Source organism: Crocodylus porosus, unplaced genomic scaffold (assembly GCF_001723895.1).
Source record: "Crocodylus porosus isolate Cpor-Errol unplaced genomic scaffold, CroPor_comp1, whole genome shotgun sequence".
NCBI lineage: Eukaryota > Metazoa > Chordata > Crocodylia > Crocodylidae > Crocodylus > Crocodylus porosus.
In genome coordinates this window covers 37,727,579-37,744,076 of record NW_017728914.1, presented here as the reverse complement: position 1 = coordinate 37,744,076, position 16,498 = coordinate 37,727,579, and the positions used below count along the sequence as shown (strand labels likewise).

Sequence of the window (16,498 nt, the reverse complement as noted above, 5' to 3'; positions counted from 1 at the left end):
GGCTACCAAATACAGCCCTGCTTTTTTGGCTGTAGTTAAACTTCATCCTCTCAAGTCCTCCCTAAGCTGAGTGGTGAATTCCCCCCAAAGTGAACCACAGGGTTGAATTGCTCAGAAAAGAGAGTTTCTCTGCTGCAGCTGGAGCCTTGACTGCACCAGTGAAAAGCACATTATGGAATCTGGGCTCGGGAGTGTCTCTTCCCCTTTTAGGCTTCCGCAGTGTGACCATGAGCAATAGAGTCTGTGTAGCTTTGGACTCATTTGTCAGCTCCTGACAATGTCTCTATCTATGTTTGCAGATGGGACACACATGGATGTGGCTGGATTCTGAGAGAGAGTCTCTTAGCGAGTCTGAGAAGAGCAGCTGCTGCCAGTCTCTTCACAGTTCCTGGGACTCCAGCTTGGATCTGGAGGTGAGGAGATGGAGGAAGACAGGAGACAGCTGTTGGGAGGAGCTTGAGGGAAGCAGCCAGGAGGAGGCTTGCAGGGCGGAGTCCTGTGAACCTCTGATATGGGAATTACTGCTGAAGGTGGCAGGGCGGTGTGAACAGGACAGCCTTCTGCAGTCCCTCTCTGAGGCAGAGCTGCTGGGGTGGGTGGGAGAGTCTGCGTGACACAGACCTCTAAAATGTCAGTGCTCTGAGCATCTCTGTCATCCTGCCACAAAATACTTGGGGTGGAGCAACAGACACCCTTGTGGGGCTGTTAGATGAACAGTTTTATTCTGGGGGAAAGCCCAGACATTTTCCTTGCTTAAAGGCTCTGTGAGGAGTAATAGCTTGTTCCTTGGGATTCCCGACTGGACCATGCTGCAGAACTGCCCTTTAGGAAGGCTGTTGTAACAAGCTGTTGCAAATCTCCCTGTGGTATAACAGCAATTGTTACTGTAATCCAGTAGCCCCCCAGGGCTTGTGCGCTCAACTGCTTGTGCCAGTCTCTTGTCCTGTCACAGTTTGACATTAGTAATGAAATGCTCTGTTACAGGTGACCGACTTGATGGAACCTCTTTGCATAAGGGGCTCAGACCCAGCACAGATGGACAGGGCTTTTTGTACTGCTAGGGAGCAGGAAGAAATGGAAGCCCTCAACTGCCAGGAAGAGATGGAGAGGCTCCCAGTCCCAAGAAGAGAGGCAGAGGAGGAAGGGCAGCCACGAATTCTGGCAGGGGAAGCTGAGAAACTGCCTGTCCTGGGAAGAGGCATGTGCATGCCACAGATGACACGGGATTTACAGCATGTGGGCCGGGAGGCCAAAGATGCAAAGGAAACACGAGATGTAGGAGAGGATACAGGAGAGTCCCAGGTCCCAGGAGGAGAGGAAGGGGATTCAGGAGAGGAGAGGGAGTGCCTGGTTGTGGTGGAGAATGCAGAAGGAATACAGGAGGGAGAGAAGAACCAGAAGCTGCTCATGAATCCGACTTCCCTGGGGATGCCTACCTTAGAGGAGGAACTTTCAGGCAGTATGAAGGTAAATGCACACGGGCAGCTGGATTCCTGGCCTTGCTGAGAAGTGGTGGACGGGGACCCTGGAGGTCCGGGTTCTCATTTTAGAGCGCTTGCGTGATCTTGAGCAATCATATAATTTCTTTTGGTCTCAATCTATCCACCCATCCCCTGGGATAATGGCCCTTCACTTCTATCTTACATATTTAAAGTATAATAACTGGGGGCAAGCTCTTCACTGTCTGCAGTGCCTGGTCCAAGGAAGCCATGATCTCGGTGGTGCCCCTCTAGGTGTTACCATACCCTGAGTAACAGCAATGATAGATATAGCAGGATAGTCCCTTGCTCCCTGAGGCCAGGCTCTTTGCTTTATCATGTCACCTGAATTGGACATTCGGGACAGAAAATTCCTGTGGGGCTCCCCTGCTTCTACAGAGCCAAGGCAGCATTAGAACCCACCCAGTTTTCAAAGTCCTGCAGAACAAATTTCTACCATTCTCTGGGGCTTTCTTTACCCACTTGCCCTTGGCAGTCCCCTGTGCTGGACACTGGGAAGCTCTCTCTTCTCTCAGTGCTGCTTGCCATCCAGGCAAAAGGGTTGTCCTACACAGCCATGGTCCCTGTGCTCCATGGAGAAGTGGCTGTTGCAGCAGCACTGCTCAGCACCCCCTCGCAGGCTCCATTCGCTGTTGCTGTGTCACAAGGAGCTTGTGAGGGAACAATCATGTTCCGTCCTCTGTCTCTGCATTCTCTCAGCTTTCTCTGTTACACTGCTATCTCCTCCCCATCTCTACCTGCTGCATGTCCACAGCCTTCCTCTTAGTGCCAGTGCTGGGCTATCAATCCCCACTGGAAACTGAAGGTGACTGTCAGATCCAGAGTGAGACTTGTGACTCATGGCACAACTTACAGCACCTCAGCCAGGACTGTGGGGGCTCCTTGTGTACCCACTTGCTACACCCACTTCCTGGAGATTGGGGACCAGGATTTGAAGCTTGGCTCCTGCAAGTGCAACCTCTGGATGGGGCTTTTCCAGCAACCTTATCACTGAGACTCTGGCCTTGAGCAGTCACTCCTCTCTGTCTGTCCTCCAGAGCAAGGCTGAGGAGGCGCCAGGACAAGCTCAGCAGGAGAGGCAGGGGAACACCGTATTCCCTGCACAAGGAGACAGTGGCTGCAGAACCTCTGTGGATTTCCCAGATGTTATACACATGAACCCAGCACCTTTGCAGCTGTGAGTAGTGCAGCCCTGTGGTGCCTTCAGTGGAACTGTCTGTGTGAGGCCAAGCCAGGGATTGGGGCATGTCACCTCAGGGAGGGTGGCAAGCCAGCAGAAAGTGGAGGAAGAGATGGCCCCGGTCGGTGGCTGCTGGTGATGGGCTTCTGAACCTTGGGTGTTGGTTCTACTGCAGGTGCAGCAAAAGGGGAGCGGGGACAAAGTGACCATGGCCTAGCCTGAGCTGGGGACCTGCTCTGTCAGGCAGTCCTGCAGACAGCCTGCCAGCACTGTCCTTGAGGGAAGCATATGGTACACTGAGCAGTGGGGCCAGCCTCCCCCCTGGGACCCAAATGCTCTTCAAGAAACAGGCCATTCATTTGCAGATTCTCCCTTGGGTGGTGTGTGGGCGAGGAGGGTCAGGAGATGAACCAAGAAAGGTGCATAAGAAATGAGGACACCCTTCACTCCCAACAGAGAGAGAAGACACCCTGTTCAAAAGTCTCCTGCCAGAGTGCAGTGACTGTTCTCCAGGTTCTGATGCCTTCTGGCTCAGCAGCCAGAGAGGTGGTGCCAAGACAGGGTAGACTTGGGTCATGGGCACAGGTAAATCCTAAGGGAGGGTCTCCAAAGAGACTTCAGGAAAGAGTGCACTGGGAAATGCTGCCCCATGGGGCACCTGCCCTGTACATCCCTGGCCACACACCCTGGGAGGTTAGCAGCGTAGGCCCCTCCCTGAACCTCAAGGCATGCTGAATGAGTGATGTCTTGTGCAGGGTGAAGCTGAGCTGGGATGACCCTCTGCAGCGCATGCATTTCAAAAAGACTCTGCTGTCCATCTGGAAGATGATAGCCAGTCACAGGTGTGTACGGAGGGTGGCGTGGGTCCACACTTTCCCTGGCTTCCCAGTGCCATCAGCCCCCCCACCCCACCCCTTGCTTGAAGACACCAGCAGTCCAGCCATTTCTCCTGCATTCCTCTCTCATGTTGCCTGCCTTGCAGCAGAAAGGGGTCCTTGCTCTGGGGCTCTGGCCTTGCACCTCCATTCTTACTACTTGGGCAGCCACTGGTCTGTGCAGGATGCAGAGGGCCAAGTCTGGCTTCAGCCAGCCCCAGCAGGGTCTCAGAGCTTTTCCTCTGCTGGTGTTGGCTTTACCAGCCACTGTAACCAGGGGCCACTGGCAGGGAGATGAGCCCTATCAAGCAAAGGTGTCGCTGCCCACAGCCCAGTCCCTCTTTGGGAGTCGGCTGCCAGCCAGGGCAGACCTGGATCTCGCCTCATTCTCTTTGGGCTTGTCCCCTAGATACAGCGGCCCGTTCCTGAAGCCAGTGTCAGACAAGCAAGCCCCTGGGTACAAGGATGTGGTGAAAAGGTCAGTTGGGAGAAGGCAGGAGAGCTGCTTGAGACCCTTTCCACCTGCTTTCTCTGGCCTAATTGGATCCAGCTGCCAGAGAGGGAAAGTCCAAGGCAGCTGGGTTAGGAAACCTGCCCCAGGCTTGTCACAGGGTACCTGCCCCCTCAGACTGGGGCAGGAAGGCTTACATTCCTGGGGTTAGCCCGGTATTACAGGGCTTCCACCCTGTCCAGCCCCGCTCCCCCAAGGGGATTTTTGTCCCAAAGATCCAGTTTCCTTATTTATAACATGCCCCTAGCAGCCGCATGGACTCCTGACTCCCTCCTTTGGATTTGCACCCTTAGGTGTTTGGTGGCTGTTATGCTCCTGACTTGCCTTCCACCTGGCGAGCCCCTCAGGAATCAGCCACTTCCCCCGGAGGACAGGGCTGTTTGGTCTGCAGCAGGAACCTGAGCGGCCAGCACAACCAGCTCCTGGGCTTGGTGCTGCCCCAGCAGTTCACTGAGCTACAGCTTTCCTCACTGACCGGTCTCCCCAGATCGTGTGTTGCTTCTGGCATCTGCCAGTGTATTATTGTCCAAGAGCTCCGTGTCGTCTACGCACTGTAGATTCTGGTTCCTTACAGATCTTTTTTCACTAATGTTTCATTTTTCCCCTCACTGTGGGCTGATATTAACTGGTTGTTCAGCTTGTCCGTCTGACACTCAGTACTGCTCAGTTTTTAGAAGTAGTTGCCAGTGGCACGGTGCTTGGGTGATGAGGCTAAACCCTCCTGTTTTTGCAGATTTTTTTGGATCTCATTCCGTACTTGAGAGCTGGGTTAAGAACGGCCGTGCATGTCGGATCACAGGGAGATGGGAATGAGGCGGTGGTGTTGAGGCTGGGGGGGTCCCTGTGTTCTGATACTTGATAGGGTCTCGCTCCTCCCCACCTCCTGCAGACCCATGGATTTAACCACCATAAAGAGAAGTCTGTCCAAGGGCAACATCCGGAGCACCGCTCAGTTCCAGCGCGACCTCATGCTGATGTTCCACAACGCGGTCATGTACAACAGTGCTGACCACCACGTGCACCACATGGCCGTGGAGATGCAGCAAGAGGTCTTGGAGCAGCTGCAGATGCTGGGTGAGGCGCTCCTGTGCTCCCAGGACAGGCTGCGTTTTGAGAGGTAAGAAGCCGCACGCGGTCGGGTGCCCTGCCTCCGCCCCCGGGTACTGTCAGAAACAAACCAGCGCCCAGCGCAAGCAGGCTGTGCCCGCCCCCGGGGCTGGGGGCTCTCGCGGGGGTACCGGCGCTGCCCTCCCTCCTGGGCCAGACCTCCGAGGCTGCAGCGACCCGGGGGAGGGGGAGGGACCCGTCCACGCCCACGCGCGGCGCCCTCCTCCCGCGGGGCCTGACGCCGCCTCTCCCGCCCGCAGGTGCTGAGCGCGGCGGACGCGGCGCCCCCAATAAAGGCTTCGCTCGGCCGCCGGCCCCGGAGTGGTCTGTGGGGCGGGGCGGGGCGGTACGTGGGCGGTGGGCGCCTCTCATTGGGCGGGGCCTGCGGGCTGGGGGAGCGATTGGCGGGCCGCGGCCTTTCCCGGGGGGCCGCGCGGACCCGGAAGCGGAAGCGCGCGGCTACGCGGCACGTGGCCGGCGCGGAGATGGGTCGGGAGCTGGAGTCAGAGGCGCTGGCAGAGCCGGAGGCCGGCCCGGAGCGTACGTACCGGGAGCAGCTGGTGAACCTGAACCCCATCGCGCAGCCGCTCGCCCCGCGCAAGCTCACGCGCAAGCTGTACAAATGCATCAAGAAAGGTGGGGCCGGGGCCGGGGCGCGCGTGGGGGGCGGGACCCGCGCGCATCCGGCGCTGACGTCTCGCGCGTCTCGTTTCTCGTGCAGCAGCGAAGCACAAGCAGATCCGGCGCGGGGTGAAGGAGGTGCAGAAATTCATCAACAAGGGCGAGAAGGGGTAAGCACCCGAGTGGCGGCCCTGGGGCGAGTGGCAGCCTGCTCTTGGGATGGCTCCTTGTGCCATCGCGGTGGGGGGGGAGCTGCGGCACACTTCCGGGCACAAGGTGCTGATCCTTGCATCTGGGAGAGGAACAGAAGCTGGAGCTGCTGAGTACAAGGAAGAACAATCGCTTTTGTTTGACCCAGTCCGTTGATCGCAGGAGTCCCAACGGACTACTAATTATGCACCCCTCACTACTTGTAGCAATGTTCAGGTTTTTGCCTGGTGCATGCTGCATTGTAACATAATGACAGCTTGATACTTATAATGAAAAGAGATATTTTACAAAGACTGGGTGTGAAAGCTGAGTAACAACTGTGTGCAGATAGGTGCTTCACCTACAGCTGCTTACTACAGAAACTCAGTGCTCAGTTCTGTGGGTACTGCCCTGCTGATAGAGTAAAACAGTTGGTCAGAGGTTTCTGCTTTGCACACTTGGGTTGTTGTTGCTAAGATCAGGTAACAGAGCAGCTGATTGCTTGCGTCTCGTGGAGCTGCCAGTGCTGTGTGAGCATCATCGAGTGCTGTAAAGGGAGCAGGGTTGGCATAGGTCAGGGCCTTTTTAAGCTGAGCCACGTCATTACGACTTGGGCAGAAGACAGGGCAGACTCTTGAAGACCATCATTCAAAGACTTGCACTTCAGAGAATTAGTCGGTCTGAGGTGTAAATCTGCCTTCTGCCTGACTTCGGACTAACATGGGCGGCTACCTCTCTCAGTGACGACAGCTTTCCGAGCCTACTAAATATAAATGGTCACTTCCAAAGAGAGTGGGCAGTGACCTTCTGAGCTGTGGTTTATCAGCAGCGAGGATGGATTAAGCAGAAGGTTGGAATAGAGGAACCGAAGTCTGTGAGCACTGCTGTTTGCTTGGTCTGGTAGCTACTTTGCTTGTTGCCCACTTCCCCTCTAAATTATTCCCATCCCTTTGGTTTACCACTCCTGTGACATTGCTTTACCCGGTACTTGGCTTAGGCTGAAGCTGCTTCATTCCCAGACCGAAGAAGGACGTTTTGTGCATGGAAGCTTGTCTGGTCTTCATCCAGAGAGTTAGTTGATCCAGTAAAAGATACTGCCAAACAAATCCTGCCTCTTTCATGTTCTCTCAGCTGTCTCAGCATACAGTAGACAGCCCATGTGCGTGGGGACCTGGGACTAGAATCTTTACTGGGTGCTGTGCGCACAGGACTCCCGTACTGGTGCTGATTCTGTCCCGTGGGACCTGCCCTCTAGAGTGTGTCCCTGTCCCAAACCTGGCCTCACCCTGCTGGGGGACCAGCGGTGCCAGCCCCAAATGCTATCCATCACCAGCCCTCTTGCCCCCACTCATCTGCTCACCTCGTGCTCTCGCTGCCTTCCTGGTCCCACAACTTTTCTCTGCTGTTCCAGGATTGTGGTCTTGGCTGGAGACACGCTGCCCATTGAGGTGTACTGCCACATCCCCATCATGTGTGAAGACAGGAGCCTGCCCTATGCTTACATCCCCTCCAAGACGGTAAGATGGGTAGGAGGGGTCTGAAAACAGAGAACAATCTCTCTGGAGTTGGGAGAGCACAGAGCAGTCTTGGGCCAGGCTGGCTCTTGGATTCTATCCCTTTCCCTTTCTGGTGGCAATAAGCTTGCCCTGTGGCCTAGCCCGAGGTCCTTGCTTGTGCTGCTGCTCCTGCTGCTGCTGTCTTTTTTACACTGTGACTTGGCTTCTTCAGTGAAGGGGGCTTCTGCAGTGGGTCCCCCGTATCATCCTGCTTCAGGCCAGGAGCTGAGCTGGTCTCCAGCCGAGACAAATGCTTCCTGCCAAGGTGGCTAGAGCTGCTCTGCCCATGGAGACCTCTAGTAAACTGCTGTGCACTGGAGAAGGGAGCAGCTATGGGGTCTGTTAGTTCATCTCAGCCTGTCTCCAGCCTCTAACATGCTTGGGTGATCCCTAATTGCGTTGCAGTGGGTTCCCTGCAGAGCTGGCATGATCATAGCGCAGCCAGCACCACACCAGCATTGCCTGCTACTGGCCTCCTGCTTTTCTGTGTTCTGTAGTAGAGCTGCAGCCCTGCTGTGCCCAGGGCACGGGGCAGTGTCAGTGCTCCCTTACAGGCAGCATCTTGCTGCTGGGGGTGCCCCGGTGGGGAGGAGGGTGGGCATTAGGCCCCTGATGGCGGGGGAGGGGGGGGAGGACTCAGATTGGGAGCGGGCCGGAGGTGTGGACTGGGCTGCATGATGCTGCCCTGGTGGAGGGGAGGAAGCCCCCGCACAGGCCCCAGGAGCATGGAAGCTGCCTTCTCCGTACCAGCCTAACAGCATCTCCTTACCTCCTTCAGGATCTAGGAACAGCTGCAGGCTCCAAGCGTCCGACTTGCGTGATCATGATCAAGCCCAACGAGGAATACGAGGAGGCTTACGGGGAGTGTCTGGAGGAGGTGACGGCCCTCCCTGTACCCTTGTGACATGGGGCACCCGCTGCCCAGAGACTCAGGCTGCTGCCTGCCTTTACCGCACCAGCTGTCCCATAAAACAGCCCGCTTTGGGCATTTTAAAAGGAAGTTGTCATCCTGCCCTGCAGCACCAGGCGGGGGATGGGACTTCTTAATACTGATCAGTACTTCAGAAACCAGCATGTCGCAGCGATGGGGCCAGGCCCTGCATGCGGGGGTGTGCTGTGCTGGGCACTGCTGCTTCTCAATAAATGAATTTTGTATGGTTTTAAACTGCTGCTTGCTGTGGTCCGGGGTGGGGCCCTGGCTCTGCCCATACCCTGCCCCCCCCCCCCCCCACACACACACACACACACATACACACAGAGCAGGGGTGGGCTGTTGGAGTGGAGGGAGGGGCTGCCTGTGCTCACCGCAGGCTGGTGTGGAAGCAGCCCTGGGACATGCCTGCAGTGAACCATTGCACCCTCTTCCAACCTCCCCCCCTTCCCTGCACGGTGCGAACATCCTGGGGGTGGGGAGGGGTGCTGGTCCCTGGTCCTTGTGCAGGCAAAGCTCTGGGGGTGGATGGGGGCAGGGGCTCCCAGCCTGGCCCCCATTTGGGGGTGGGGGTAGGGGCACCTGGCGCAGCCTGACTCAGCAGCTCCTCCTGCAACTGCGCCCGGTTTCTGGCAGCACTGCCAAGTTTTGGTGTTGCCACTCCCGGCCCTGCAGCACTCCCGGCCCGGCCACCCACCTGCACAGCACGGCGACACCGCCAGGGTGCCCCACCCAGCCCAGGCTCAGCCCCCAGCACCTCATGGCTGCTGGCAGGAGCCCCTGCCCTGGCCTGCTGCTCAGGAGCGCGGCAGGGTGAGGGGCAGCTCCACCCCACCATGCCCTTCAGGAGCTGAAAATGGTTGTGGGGCCTCCCCCAGTGTGGGGGGGTGGGGGGGTGTGGCAGCTCCAGGCTAAGGGGCCCCCTGCAGTGGTGGTGCATGGTGCTGGGCCGCAAGGAGCAGCCTGGCACCAAAGGCCGAGTCCCCCGGGCCCCTGGAAACGGGAGCAGGCACATGCACACCCCCACCCCCGCCTCCTTGACCCCAGAAGCCTGAGTGCGCATGCACAGCTCTGCAGCTGCTTGTTCCCACTGGGCACCAGCCCCACGGCACGACCGCGGGAGGCTGATGGACTGAGCTGGGGTAGGTTTATTCCAGGAGAGGCCAGCAGCACTGTGCCAGACCTAGGCCTTCACATCCAGCCCTGGTGGGTTGTGGCCCCCAAGGACAGCCACGGAGCACTAGTGAGCCCAGACCTCCGGGGCCACCTACAGCCCTCCCAGGGTGATGTCCTGGCAGCCCCAGGCCAGCAGCTTTGCAGGAGCAGCCCCAGCTGGACACATGCAGGGAGCCCAGCCCGCTCCTGCGGTCTCCTGTGAGCCGAGGGCGTCAGGCTGTCACTTGTGCCCCGAGGGAGGTGCAGCTGCCCTGCTCCTTGCTCCAGCCTCTGCTCAGGTGGCAGGGCTAGGGACCAGGCAGCAGCCTTGGCTCCAGCAATGCCCACAGCCCCTTCTAGCTCGGCGGGGGGCACCAATGGGCAGCCCCAGCCCCCTGGCCGCAGCTAGGGCCTGTCCCCACAACCTAGGCTGGAGCTCTGCCCTCAGATCTTGGAGGACTCGACCCGCTGGATCCAGGGCGAGTCCGGGTCGGGGTCACGGGGCTCAGCCCGCAGGGCCCGCAGCTCACGCTCCAGGGCCTGGCTGCGGTGGTACATGTCCATGTAGCCGGCTTGGAGCTCCCGCTGGTAGCGCAGCACCTTCTCCTTCTCCTCCTGCCACGTCTTGCGCTCCAGCTCGAAGTCCATGGCCTGCAGCTGGCTCTGGCGTCGCTCCTGCAGCAGCTCTTCCCACAGCCACTCCAGCTGGCGCTCCAGGGGCTCCACGCCCTCCCCGACCAGGCCCCGGCACTTGGAGTCATCTGTCTCGCAGCCAGACAGGTCCTGGCACAGGGGCATGGGGGCATCCCCACTGGGCTCCGGGGAGCCAGGGAAGGCATCTGCCAGCTGTGCCAGCTGAGAGTCACGAGCCTGCACCTCGGCTCTGGCCTCCCGCAGCTGTGTCTTCAGGCTGAGGATCTCGCTGAGCTTCTGGGCCATCTCCTCCTGCGAGTCCCGCAGCTGCTGCTTGAGCAGGGAGATCTCAGCTGCCTTCTGGCAAACCTGCAGGAGCACGAGGCGCTGGGCATAGGGCTGGGACCCAGCCCCGGAGGCCCCCATCAAAGCCTTCCCCCCTGGCCACGGATATGGGGGGTTCGAGACCTTGTGTCCCCAGCCTCCCTGGTTGCAGCCACCCAGTGCTGAGCCCTATGCAGGAGGCCAAGGCACCCCAGGCCAGAAGGATGCGGGTGGCTGCAGGTTCCTGCCCACGGGTGCACCGTGGGCGAACCAGTGATGCAGGCATGCTCTGCCTGGCCGCACAGAGCAGGTCTGCACCACACGCACTGCAGTCAGCCGCCCGAGCAGCTGGGACCGTGTGGGCGCAGGGGCTGTGGCCAGGCCTCTCCATACTCACCTCCCACTTGGCCTCCTCCAGCTTGGGGCTGGCGCGGTCGGGTGGCAGTGGGCGCAGCCGCAGCTCCTCGCTCTGGCACTGGTGCAGGCTCAGCTCCTCCTGCAGCCGCTTCTTCTCCTGCTGTGCCTTGTAGAGCTGCAGCTGCAGGGCCCGCTGGCTGCGCTGCGCCTGCTGCGTCACCTGCTGCAGCTTGGCCATGTACATCTGCTTCAGCTCATCCAGCTCATCCATCCACAGCCGCTGCTTGTCCTCAAACACCTGCCAGCATGTGGCACTGGGTGCTGGCAGCCAGGGGAGGTCTGCCAGCCCAGCCCCTTCAGCAGCCCCAAGACTCCACCCCTGCCCCCATGTAAGGACCCCAGAGCCCCTCCCAGGCCACAGGCACCCTCACAGGGGGGCTCAGCCAGCACAGCAGGGCGGTGGCGATCCCCTGCTGCGCCCCCCCCCGCCCTTGGTGCAGGACAGGGGGCATGCTCCCTCCATCAGCAGTCCCTGCTCTGCTCCGGCTCCCAAACCCCTCACCTGGCTGCCTGCTGGGGCAGGGACACAGCACTGCCTGCCCCGCACCTCCTCCTGCCCTCACCTGCGTGAAGGGGTCCTCGGTCTCACTGAGGCTGCGCTTCAGCTGACGCAGCTCCCCGCCCTTCTCCTGCAGCCGGTCCTCCAGTTGCTTGACCACGTCCTCCAGGGAGAACGTGAACTCGTAGGGCGGCGGAGGGTCCCCAGGGCTCTGCAGCCGGCTCAGTGTTGCTGTGCTCTTGCAGGGCAGCGGCACCTGCTCCGGTGCTAGGGGGTCCCTGGGGCCCCGTGAGGCCCTGTCCAGAGAGCCCCCAATGTGGTTGATGTGTCCCACAGAGGCACTGAGCTGGCCCGGGGCTGGCTTGAAGCGGGGCACATAGGAGGAGAAGTGCGTGGAGCCGCAGCCAGCAGCAGAGCCCTCGTCCAGACTGATGGCGTGCAGCAGGTGGGTGCGCAGCGGGCCAGGCTGCCCAGAGCTGCCCGGTGACAACAGCGTGTGCAGGCTCCCATTACTTTTGGACAGCTTCTGCCCCTTGGACGCAGACAGGCCCTGCATGGAAACCAGGCCCTTCCCCGCCACCGCTTTGAAGGCCGATGGCCGGATGCGGCACTGCAAGACAAGAGCCGGGGTCAGCTGCCTCTGGAGAGCCCCAGTGCTGTGGCCCAGCCAGAGCCCTCCCCAGGCCTCGTGGAAGGACCTCCCCAGAGACCCTTGCAACCTCTGGGTCTCAGCTTCTGCCACGCTGCAGGGATGCTGGATGTGCAAGGGCAGCTCTTGCTAGAGCCCCTGCCCCCACAAGCCCTGTCCCGATGCTCCCCAGACATGGGTGCATTCGAGGCACCTGGGGAAGCATTGCTGTGACCCGTGGCCATGTCCTCTGCCAGCAGACACCCGTCACCCACGGGCACTGCCCAGCCCGGTCCGGCCCACCTTGTCGAAGCGGCCCCGCTCAGGCAGCGAACTCTTGGAGAAGTCGGCCCCGCGAGGGCTGCGCTCGGGCGAACGGTTCTCGCGGTCGCTCTCATAGTCCCGTTTGCAGGAGCCCCCTGGGGACTTGCGTTCAGGCCGCGCTTCACGCCGGGGGCCGTGCAAGTAGCCCAGGAGCTCACGCTGGCTCAGGCCCTTCCGGAGCAGGCCGTCGGGCTGCCGCAGACCCCGCGCGCCGCCCAGGGGTGCCCGCAGCTCCACGGGCGACAGATCCTGCCTCTCCACCAGGCTGCCCACACTGCCCATGCCACTGGCAAGGCGAGGGTCCAGAAAGCCACTGCCAGGCGCACAGGTCACATGAGGGGCCTGTGCTGTTGCCATGGAGAATCAGCAAGGTGCAGGATGCCAGCCCTGCAGGCAGAGGAGCAGAGGTCAGCGAGGGCCAGCGTCCAGGCTCTGGGGGGCTCAGGCCCCAGGCCCCTGCCTTGCCGGCCAGGAGCCCCACAGAGCAGCTCTGCCAGCACCCTCCAGCCCAGAGAGCCAAGGCAGTGCCTTCCTGCACCCCCGGAGGGGTCTCCTGCCACCCACCTGCTCTCCCCAGGCAGCCAGCCGGGCCCGAGAGCAGCGCGCCAGGAGGCAGCAAGACGCCGGCTGCAGCCGACCTGCCTTGCCGCCACCCGTCTGGGCAGACCAGCTCCCCCTGCACCCAGCCCCACCTCCCGCCCCTGCCCGGGGCACGGGGAGGAAACCAAAATAAACACCTACCGCCCAGCCAGGCAGGCAGGTTCCAGAGCCGGCATCGCCCGCTCGGTCCACGTGAGCACCTGCCCTGCCCCACGCAGGCCCGGGGCAGCTGGCCAGGCATGCCCGCAGCCGCCTCCACTCAGAGGGGTCCCGAGACCAGCTGTAAGGCGGGCTGCTGCATCTGCGGTCCAGGGCCACGGCGCAGCAGAGCCCCAGAGCAGCGGGCATCCCTCGGGACGTGCTACAGGCAGGGCCTGGCCGCACCATAGGGCAGGGGCCCAGCCCTGCCAGCAGGCCATGGTGCCCAGTGCCCCAGGACAGGAGCAGAGCTCTCTGCAACAAGCCCAGGGCCCACCACAGCTCTGCAAGCTGCAAGCCCTGCCCCAGGGTGAGGCTGGGTCCCACCCAGCTCCTTCAGAGCCATCCGGCCCCTGCTGCCCCCACAGCTCCCACCCGGGACACCTGATGCCTCGCTCCCTCCTTGCTCATCAGTCTGCCCTTGTTGTGGGAGAGGAAGTCAGGGAGCAGTCACTGTCCTGGCCCAGCGCCACACACAAGTGGGGCCGGGCAGGGAGAGCCGGAAGCCGGGACAGGATGAGGCTGTTTCCTGAGCAGGTGTCCAGGCTGCAGGCACCGCCCGGCCGCGCTGCCACCGGAGGAAACTCTGAAGAAGCCAGCAGTGCGGGTGAGCGGCGGATAAGCCTGCTCCACGGGGCTGAGACCCTGCACACGCCCTGCCCCGCGTCCAGCAGGCCCAGCCCCGGCTCCACCCCCAGTGCCCAGGTCTGGCAGGCGCAGCCCAGGGTCTGGGCCCCGCCATGCAGGTGGGGAAGCAAGACTGAGGGGTCACAGCTGCAGCCAAGCCAGGGAAAGAAGGCAGGAGTCCGGCTCCCCCCCATGTCCCACCAGAGCAGCGCCCCAAGCAGCCTGCCAACACTGTCAGGTTTGGTGAGACAGAAGCAAAGGTTCCCGTGGCAACGGGGATGCTGCCAGGCTGCCGTGTAGCGCGTGGGCGCATCCCTGCCTGTGCTGCGACCACACGTCAAGTGCCAAAGCCCTCAGACCTCCTGGGGCCACAGCGGCCCCTGCCCAGCCGGACCAGCACAGCACACGTGCCCCCGGTTCACACAGCTGGCCCCAGGGGCTGCCGGTAGCCAGGGCCTGCCATGATTCATAGAAGTCGGGTCAGAGGGGACCTTGTAGTCTGACCCCCGGCCTGGGCAGAAGAGAGGACTGGGCTCAAACAACCCCAGCCAGGTAAACGTTGAGCCTCCTTCTGAAGACCCCCAGGGTAGGAGCCAGCACCACTTCCCTTGGAAGCTGGTTCCAGACCCTAGCCGCCCTGACCATGAAGTCGCCCCTCCTGATGTCTAGCCCGAACCTGCTCTCAGCCAGCTTATGGCCGACAGTCCTTGTTACTCCGGGAGGCGGTTGAGGGAGCAGGGACTCTCCCTTTCCCGATGGTCTCCTCCATGCTCCTGCCAGTGGAGGAGTAGCTGCCCCTGGTGCAGGGATCCCAGGGCTAGCCCAGTGCAGCCCATGCCCACGGCCCCGGTGGCACCCCGGGAAGCCACCCTGGCTCAGCCCCACGCTCCTGAGAAACAAACAACGCTCCGTAATGGGCACCACGCGCGAACCCGTCTGGCAGCTTCTGCCCAGCAGTCGCCTCCTGCCTGGGCCTGGCACCGCTCCCAAGACACCTGCACCTGGCTCCCAGCCCTGACAGAGCCAGCGCTCCCGCCTGCCAGGGCCAGGCTCCTGCATGTGATGCAGGGCGCGAGGGCGCTGCCAGGACTGGTCCCCAGCCAGGCCTGGGAAAGGCAGAGGGTTTGGCTCTGGCCCCAATCCCAGCTGAGATGAGGAAGCAGGTCAGCCTGCAGGAGCACTGGGAATGCCAGGGGCATCAGGCCGCCTGCCTTGGACTGCGAGGCACCAGCAGCGCGGAGGCCCACACGGGGTCGGGCTGATACATCCACCCCTGGGCCGGCTCCCGTGGCCTGCCCCAGCAGCGCTCACCCCACGCTGGGCCCATCAGGAGAAGTGTGAGGCCTGGGGCCAGGCCCCTTCTGACATCTCCCCTGAACAAGCACATCCCCCAGCACCGCCCTGGGTCACCGATGGGGCCCAGACAACCCTCCCACAGCCCCTCCAAGCAGCTGGAGTCCACGAGAGCGCTGCCAGGGCCCAGGCAGCTGCCACACTGACCCAGACTCCTTTGACGCCAGGCTCCCAGCTCCTGCTGGGCTGCTCTCCCCAGGCCCGGTGTGCCAGCAGGGCCCGGGCCAGCCCTCAGGGCACCTGAGCCACCGTCCTGCGCCCAAGCCCCCGCAGGTCCCTCCAGGGGCAACGCTGCGCCCCGCGCTGCCTCTGGCCGTCGCCGCCCAGCCCCCACGCAGTGCTGCAGCCCCAATCACTGCACCAGCCTCTAGGTAGGTCAGGCCTGCCGCAGCGCCCACACTGAGGATGGTAGCTGTCGCATCAGGCAGCGCCTTGCCCCAATTTCTGGCTCCCTCCCTGGCCTGGATTCTCTCCCCTTGCATAACACTGCAGCAGATGCGGGCCTGCAGTCGCCGGCTCCCAGCCCAGCCCAGCACGTGCCGGGCTCCAGCCGCAGGGCTGCCAGAGGTCGAGGGGCAGCAGCTACTTGCTCTCCTCTGTCCAGGCCCCATCCTCCAGCCCAGGGCCCTGCCGCTCTTGCCAAGCACGTGGTGCTTGCACCACAAAGGGGCCGAGCAGAACCTGCGGAGCCAGGGCAAAGCGAGACAGGGATTCGGAGCCAGGGCTGGAGACCCTGAGTGCGCAAGGCCCATGGCGGGGAAGCTCTCAATCAGGACTGGTTTTGCACCAGCACCCTGGGGGCGAAGGTCCCTGCAGCCCCAGGCCTGGTAGGTCAGCGCTCCCCAGGCGGCTCCTCAGAGCAGACCCCCTGCAGCCACCTTCCCGAAGCACTGCCCAAACGCCCGACGGCTCCTGGCAGCAAGCCTGGTGCTCGTCCCGCTGCGGGAGCAGCGACCCACCGCAGCCAGGGGCCCAAGAGCCGCGGGTGCTCAGCGCTGGCCGTGCCGCTGCCTGAGCCGTAGCCGTGCTGGGGGGGTGAAGGCGAGGGCAGCCTGATGGAGGTGGGGAAGAAGCCTTGGTGGAGGGAAAGCAGCAGCCCAGGCCGGGGCAGGACTTTCCACAAACAGCCCAAGGAAGAGCCTGGCCACCCAGGGCAGGTGCAGCACCAGGCCCAGCCGGAGCCCGGCCCGGCACTCCCCGGGCTTGCACCTTGCTGGAAGCGGCGATGTCGGCCTGTCCCTGCCCGCGGCCCGCCCAAGACGCCCCGGCAG

At 61.9% G+C, this 16,498-nt stretch overlaps 3 protein-coding genes across 5 annotated transcripts; 2 read left to right on the top strand and 1 right to left on the bottom strand.

Moving 5' to 3' along the window:
• The first annotated feature begins 20 nt into the window (after nt 1-20).
• LOC109310253 (bromodomain-containing protein 8-like) lies at nt 21-5,520 on the top strand. 3 transcript variants are annotated; one of them, XM_019535353.1, is made up of 7 exons: nt 21-413; nt 985-1,467; nt 2,537-2,676; nt 3,435-3,521; nt 3,964-4,032; nt 4,955-5,182; nt 5,433-5,513. In XM_019535353.1, the coding sequence occupies exons 1-7, from the start codon at nt 300-302 to the stop codon at nt 5,437-5,439; spliced, it is 1,128 nt and encodes a 375-aa protein (XP_019390898.1). In that variant the 5' UTR covers nt 21-299; the 3' UTR covers nt 5,440-5,513. The 3 variants fall into 3 exon arrangements, with proteins under 3 accessions (XP_019390898.1, XP_019390899.1, XP_019390900.1); XM_019535354.1 differs by lacking the exon at nt 3,964-4,032 and having other exon boundaries at nt 5,433-5,520; XM_019535355.1 differs by lacking the exon at nt 5,433-5,513 and having other exon boundaries at nt 4,359-5,044.
• Nucleotides 5,521-5,621: 101 nt separating this feature from the next.
• On the top strand, nt 5,622-8,703 carry NHP2 (NHP2 ribonucleoprotein). The gene is made up of 4 exons (XM_019535357.1): nt 5,622-5,808; nt 5,894-5,963; nt 7,394-7,499; nt 8,317-8,703. The coding sequence occupies exons 1-4, from the start codon at nt 5,658-5,660 to the stop codon at nt 8,440-8,442; spliced, it is 453 nt and encodes a 150-aa protein (XP_019390902.1). The 5' UTR covers nt 5,622-5,657; the 3' UTR covers nt 8,443-8,703.
• An 896-nt stretch (nt 8,704-9,599) lies between these two features.
• Nucleotides 9,600-13,488, bottom strand: N4BP3 (NEDD4 binding protein 3). Its single transcript, XM_019535351.1, has 4 exons — nt 12,429-13,488; nt 11,562-12,107; nt 10,979-11,236; nt 9,600-10,626 (listed from the first exon to the last, which is right to left on the bottom strand). Exons 1-4 carry the CDS (start codon nt 12,804-12,806, stop codon nt 10,069-10,071), a joined length of 1,740 nt encoding a protein of 579 aa, XP_019390896.1. The 5' UTR covers nt 12,807-13,488; the 3' UTR covers nt 9,600-10,068.
• Between the last annotated feature and the right edge of the window lie 3,010 nt (nt 13,489-16,498).